The sequence below is a fragment of the Sebastes umbrosus genome, chromosome 4 (genome assembly GCF_015220745.1).
Source record: "Sebastes umbrosus isolate fSebUmb1 chromosome 4, fSebUmb1.pri, whole genome shotgun sequence".
Lineage (NCBI taxonomy): Eukaryota > Metazoa > Chordata > Actinopteri > Perciformes > Sebastidae > Sebastes > Sebastes umbrosus.
This window is the reverse complement of record NC_051272.1, coordinates 34531097-34538497: the sequence shown is the minus strand read 5'-3', so window position 1 is coordinate 34538497 and position 7401 is coordinate 34531097. Positions and strand designations below refer to the sequence as shown.

At 43.1% G+C, this 7401-nt stretch overlaps 1 protein-coding gene across 3 annotated transcripts in view; it reads left to right on the top strand.

Moving 5' to 3' along the window:
* The first annotated feature begins 5536 nt into the window (after positions 1–5536).
* Positions 5537–7401, top strand: part of bcar1 (BCAR1 scaffold protein, Cas family member) — a 96774-nt gene continuing 94909 nt past the window's right edge. The window contains exon 1 of one of the 3 annotated variants that reach the window (XM_037766818.1): positions 5537–6114. In XM_037766818.1, the coding sequence (XP_037622746.1) occupies positions 6103–6114 (12 nt within the window). In that variant the 5' untranslated portion in view covers positions 5537–6102. The remainder of the gene's footprint in view (positions 6115–7401) is intronic. The other 2 variants (XM_037766820.1, XM_037766819.1) reach the window with 2 other exon arrangements.

Sequence of the window (7401 nt, the reverse complement as noted above, 5' to 3'; positions counted from 1 at the left end):
CTTTTGTTTTATTTTTGTAGTTTTGTCCATTGTTTTTATTCATCTTTTTATTTATTTTCACCATCGTTCACCGTTGAAGTAAACCAGAGTTATACTTCAATTGGTGTCTGGTTAAGTTAGGAAGGAAGAATTGCTTTTTTTAGTACTGTATGAAACTTTTCGGCCTCGTTTCCACTTGGCATTAACATGTGACCTGTATCTGGATACCTTACCTGGATCAAAGAAAACACATGTTAATACAGGTGTTAATGCACCTTGCAATCAGAATGTATCAGCTCTGAGCCATTTGTAAATGATCACATCATCATACAGTCCACATGTGACCACATCTGGAGGAAACCCCGCCCCCCCCCCCCAACAAGTTGAAAGGTCTCCTATAACTCCACCTATTCTCAGGACTCTCGAGTGACCACTACGACGTTCAAGGCAAAGGGTGTATACTGGCTATGATTACCTTCTTACTATCAGTAACATTAGCCCAGTTAGCAAGGCTGCCAAAGAGTACATGTTGTAGCAGTCACTCGCCCTGAACCTGAGACACTCAAGTCTGCCAGCTCCGCCTACCTAATTATGCATATTGAGATCCAATCACAGCGAGGGCAGAATGAAGATAACGAGAACAGTCGTTAGTTGCCAGAAAATAATGTTGGCATTATACGTTTCTGTAAACCACCGGATACTTTGAATTTCAATGTTTCATAAATATTAATATAAATAGCTTCGTATCACACTTGCAGAAACGCACAACGCCACACGGTTAACGCTGTGAAACATTCGGTTTAGGTTTAGAAAAATGATCAAAACGACCTTTAGCGTTACGTAACATAACGTATAAAGTCAACTTTTACTTTTGGTTTCACACGGGACACGACAGCAGCCTTCTGGGTGAAAGTTTACCCGCCCTTAGTGGACTTTTCTTGCTCGTTATACTCGTTATTATACCACATAACTTTCAGTAACGGTTCAATATACTACGTCTCTTGCTCTGACCAAATTCAAAAACGTCAACAGAAAACGTACAATGCCACCATTCGTCCCTGGCGACCGGGCTGAAATGCAAAGGCCTGTGATCAGATGTTGTTATCCAGATGCAGATGGTATGTTAACACCAGGTAGAAATGGATCGTCTTCAGGATAACTCCACAATGTTCTTCAACACAGAAGCTGAATGATAATGTTGCGTTATAGCTACTGCTTGTGAATTATTTAACTTTTTACTCTGAATGTCTGAAAGAGAGACTCCAGTCAGAGTTCTAGCATATCCTGAACACTTTGTTGCTGCAAACGAACAGAGCACCGCACCACAGCTGCTGATTTGATCCAAAAATGTTAAAAGTGAATTGATTCAAATTTCTAAATTTATCTAGGAATGCACCGATACCGTACTTACATTTGGGTACTCGCCGATACCGAGTACCGATACGAGTACTTCTCTGTGCCAAAAGACCCTCGTTAACAGCCAGCTGGAGGGTGTGAGCGACACACGGCAGGCTGGGGAGTCCAGCATACGAGGCGGTGCGCCCACGTAAAAGGCACCAGAGGTCTTCGGCATTGTCGGCAACCCACCCGACCCGTCTTGAAACACGGACCACGGTGTTTAAAGTGTGAGTCAGAGGGTGCAAGCAAAACCACGTGGCGCAATGAAAGTGAGTGCCGGTGCGCGCCGGCTGAGGTGGGATCCCGGCCCAGTGGGGTCGGGTGTACCACCGTAAAGTGGTATCGGTGTCGTTGTATCGGAGCCGTTTTGCGAGTACAAGTACATGAGCACAGTATCGGACCCGATACCCGATACTGGTATCGTATCGGTGCATCCCTAAATTTATCCAATGAGTTCTACACAAGTTCAACTTGTAACTTTACCCCGCCATTATTCGAGGCTCCCTGATTAGATGTTTGTTACCTCAGTGCTCCCTGGTACTCATATCTGGTGTTTTTTTTCAATGAAAAAAAACTCTTTCAGCGGCGTCCTATTTTTTTGTAGTATCGATCATATCAGGAGCATTTCATGTCCATCAAAGTTTTGGTAATACTCATGACGGAGTATGTAGTGAGGACATGATGTAGTGCTGCTGTTTAAAGCCCCCATGTGTGCATTTTGAAAATGTCTGACTTCCCCAGTTGTACTATCCAAAAAGATACTGCTGACAACATCATGGCACACTACCCTGCACTGGGACATCTCATTTTTCTGAGAAAAAATGAAAACGTATCCCATCGGAATAATTAGAGAAATTGAAATTGCATTGAAATTCTACACTCGGGGGGCTTTAATAGGATGATGAAGAATAGATGTTGTGAGGTTTAATGTGGTCTTTTGTGTTCAAGCTTTGGTTAGATTCATGCCATTGTTGAGAAGATTTTTCATTGTTTCTCAACCAATATTGTTTTTTAGGCCATTAATGATGTTTTTGGGGTTGGAAATAGTTGATGTAATGCCTATACATTTGAACATTCTCAGACTTTTGAAACCATCATGGGGACACTGAAACACCTCGCTGACCACTGAAATTACGATGACATGTATATTTGTGCAATCAGGTGAAAAACTTTCTGGGAACACTACAGAGGACTGTGATGCTGATTAATACCACAATAGAAGTGTAATCGATCAAAACTGTGTCTTATCCATCATATCAGAGGAGGACCACACCGACTGCCTGTCTGTCCCTCAGGGGCTGTTTGTTTTGTCCCGGTTGTGAACAAACACGAGGACATTCACAGGATGAGTGGTGACAGGAGGATTGATGTGAAAGAGGGAGATTTTGATATCTCGTCAGTTTGACTGGAGTCTTGATGCAGCTCTCTGTTTATTCATGTAAATATTAGATATTCAATAAACACAAACAGATCATTTTAAGATGCTGGTCGATTTATTTTTGTTTGCTGAGGTGTCAAACTGTTTGTTCTGTAAAGTGAGTAATGAAGAGCCTCTGCATCGATCATCCTTCTTCATCACCTCTGTTGTAATTTTACTGCTGACCGCACGGATCAACTATAGAACCCTAAAATGATCATTAAGTTACATCCGTAGTTTAAATAACGTAACAAACGTAGTCGTTTTAAGTCAAACCATGATGTTTTACTAAACACAACCAAGTAGTTTTGTTGCCTAAATTTAATGAAGTAGTTTTTTGTTTTGTTTTGTTTAGCCTCAGTTAGCTTCAACACGAAAGTTAACCAAGTGTTTAAAACTTCCCTCTGTAAATGTTTTAATTCAACAGCGTTTTAGCTATGGGTCGCCGCTATGCGTCATTGTTTATCAATTGCACTACTGTACACGGCGAAAGAAACTATAACAGCCATAATTCATGTAGGCTACAGACATAACCGTGCCGATCTGTGGGAAAATAATGTTTCACAACGATCAGTATTTAAAGCTTCAGTAGGCAATATATTTTTGGCATCATTGGGCAAAAAATTCCATAATAACCTTTCAGCATATTGTAATTCAAGTGTTCTGAGAGAAAACTAGACTTCTGCACCTCCTCATGGCTCTGTTTTCAGGCTTTAGAAAATCTAGCCTGTGACGGGAGACTTTGACCAATCACAGGTCATTTCATTGAGAGAGCGTTCCTATTGGCTGTGCTCCGGTCATGTGACCGGTACTTTGTGTTCCTTCAAGCCATCTTAACCTGATCTCAACATGGCTGCCGCGTCACAAACTTTCTCATTTTACAGCTAAACCGTGCACTACAAGATGATTCTAAGAACATGTGAGGAGAGAAATAGGCATTAACGTAACATAATATTGATTCATATTTGATCAGCGCTGCCTAGTTTGACCGTTTGGTCGAAGTTCGTGAGTGATTGACAGCCGGCTCTCATAGACAGCAGCTGGACAGCAGATCTCAGATCAGCTCTGACTGCTTGTTTTCTTCCGGTCTGTGAAATCTTGCAGATGCCGTTAGGAGCACCGGAGGACACAGAGACACATGTTTTTTTTCAGGTTACCTGTTTCATGCACTACTGTCCCTATACAGCGACCGGTTTATAAAAATAACTTTTTTTAATCATATTTGCTCCAATCTCGTCTATTTCAGCTATAAGTCTAATTTTTCGGACAAATAGGACAGGATTTGGGATTCAGGACAACTGCTCGTAATTCGGGACTGTCCCGATTTACCAATTATTTTCTAGTATTTACCAGCAGTACTTCTACAGCAGGTTTCTCTGGTGGCTGAAGAGGATGGTCAAATACTGTGTATGTTGAATAAAGCTGCTCTGTTGTAGTTTAAAGACCGAAGTGCCCCTGACAGTTGCCTAAAAACAGCTTGTGATTCACTACTAACCCTTTCCTCACACACACACACACACACACACACACACACACACACACACACACACACACACACACACACACACACAGATAGTGTGATTTATACGGTGTATAGGGCTGACAGGAGATTATCCTCGCACATGTTCACATGCATCTTATCAAGGTGGAAGGTGTCTATGGGAGTGTACTGCCGTAATTATATTCTTGTCCAGGATAGTGGAGTCTGAAACAGCATTTTCATCATCATTCTCTCAGACAACCAGTGCAGTTTGAGATAATCTCTAATGACGATAGAAGCAATCAATCAGATGCAATATGTTAGAGGTGGACCACATTATAGGAATTCACTAAAAGGAAAAGGAGCACTGATGTTTTTAGCCCCAGCCTCTCCTCTCATGTTTTATTTTATTTACATATAGCCCGAGGGTTGATCATTTCAACATGAAGCTGGTTCTGTAATTATTTATACACACGTGACGTCCTCACTGAATCTCTTATATGTGCACAATGTTGCAGTGCAATGGAACTGGATTTGGGTCTAGTTAAGACCATCTCTATGTAATAATGCCTGAAAGTGTAATAAAATGTCCTGACTGACATTGTAATACAATTTGTACCGATCATGTAATGCGGGTCTTTTTTTTCAATGTAATAATATAAAAAAAATAAAATGTTTTTTTTTCTCAGAAATGTAGTGTGTACAAGTATACAACATGTATAATACTGTTGATTCCATTTTTATTTTCAAATTCAAATCATAGGGACCACAGAACTCGTTATTATTACATGTCAGCAGAATCCCATTTGTTCACCTTTTGTTTTTGTGCTAAAAGTGTAAATTAGGGTTATTTTCACACCTGTGGTTGGGTTCATTTAGTCCAGACCGAGTGAAAAAAAAAAAGATACATTTTTGCATTTTAGTTCTGGTCTGGTTCCTGTTCACACTGACTTTATACAAATAAACCAAGAGGAGTAAACAGGAAGTTCTACAGACTGACAGGTAACTCACTGATTGTCATCATCAGGACCCATCAGGTGAGGAAATGAAATTCTTTCAAATATTTCAGTTCAGCTGCCTCCCACTAACAGTGTACTAGTGTATAATGTGCAAACCATTTTAAATTTACAAAACAGTTGTCTCCAAGCTGATGTCAATGTAGTAAAAATGGTCATGTTAAACCAGTGGTGGTCTGGTCCTTTAAAGGCTTGTTCCACATACTGCCCGGGAGGGTTGTGGGGGGGTTGTGTGTGTTTTACAGAGCCTTGTGAACTGGAGGAATGAGCAGCAGTCTCTCGTAGTGAGGCGGTCTCTTTAAGGCTGGACCGGATCATCATCCCTGTGGAAGTCCGTCCTTCCAGCAGCACCCAGCGGCAGAAGAGGCGGTTCTCTCCTCTCCCACCGTTCATTAACGGTACCGACCTGTCAACGGAAACGGTGGACGTCGCTTTGACCTCCCGGTATCATCTCCTTCGTCGTTTACTAGCTTTTATTGAAGCGTTTCTATAAAAGGGCTCAGTGAAGGAATCCGGAGCGGCGGAAGGAAGGAGAGGAGGAGAGGCGGGGGGTCGGAGGAGAGACAGAGACAGAGACAGCCCGGCTCTGCTGGACATTCAGACGGCCGCACCACCACCACCACCACCACCACCACCGCCGCTGCTGCTGCAAACCCGGACCAGCCTCTCCAGCTGGATGTCTGCCCGTCTCACAGAGAGCACCACGGTATGGACGCTGGAGGACTGACTCTTGGGGAGCCGTGAACGAACCCACCACCGTGTGTTTTACAACCAGGAGCCGAGGAGACAAGGAGAGTGACAGCACCAGCAACATGTCTGTCCCTGTAAGTATGCTAGCCCTGAGGGCTCACCACATTCTCTCACAGCGTGTCTGCTTTTTTCCCCCTGTCCTTCGGTGTCTCTTATTAGCTGTGTAGAGACACAGTAGAGCAGCAAGACTCAACACGTCCAACCAGCTCACAGCTCCTCTCCTTCAATGCAACACACACCCAGTTATTCACCCAGTTATTCACCCAGTTATACACCCAGTTATTCACCCAGTTATTCACCCAGTTACACACCCAGTTATACACCCAGTTATACACCCAGTTATACACCCAGTTATTCACCCAGTTATACACCCAGTTATTCACCCAGTTATTCACCCAGTTATTCACCCAGTTATACACCCAGTTATTCACACAGTTATACACCCAGTTATTCACCCAGTTATACACCCAGTTATTCACCCAGTTATACACCCAGTTATTCACCCAGTTATACACCCAGTTATTCACCCAGTTATACACCCAGTTACACACCCAGCCGCACACCCAGTTATACACCCAGTTATTCACCCAGTTATACACCCAGTTACACACCCAGTTATACACCCAGTTATTCACCCAGTTATACACCCAGTTACACACCCAGCCGCACACCCAGTTATACACCCAGTTATACACCCAGTTATTCACCCAGTTATACACCCAGTTATTCACCCAGTTATACACCCAGTTACACACCCAGTTATACACCCAGCTGCACACCCAGTTACACACCCAGCTGCACACCCAGTTATTCACCCAGTTATACACCCAGTTATTCACCCAGTTATACACCCAGCTGCACACCCAGTTATACACCCAGTTACACACCCAGTTATACACCCAGTTATTCACCCAGTTATACACCCAGTTACACACCCAGTTATACACCCAGTTATTCACCCAGTTATACACCCAGTTATTCACCCAGTTATACACCCAGTTACACACCCAGTTATACACCCAGTTATTCACCCAGTTATACACCCAGTTACACACCCAGCCGCACACCCAGTTATACACCCAGTTATTCACCCAGTTATACACCCAGTTATTCACCCAGTTATACACCCAGTTACACACCCAGTTATACACCCAGCTGCACACCCAGTTACACACCCAGCTGCACACCCAGTTATTCACCCAGTTATACACCCAGTTATTCACCCAGTTATACACCCAGTTACACACCCAGTTATACACCCAGTTATACACCCAGTTACACACCCAGTTATTCACCCAGTTATACACCCAGTTACACACCCAGTTATACACCCAGTTACACACCCAGTTATACACCCAGTT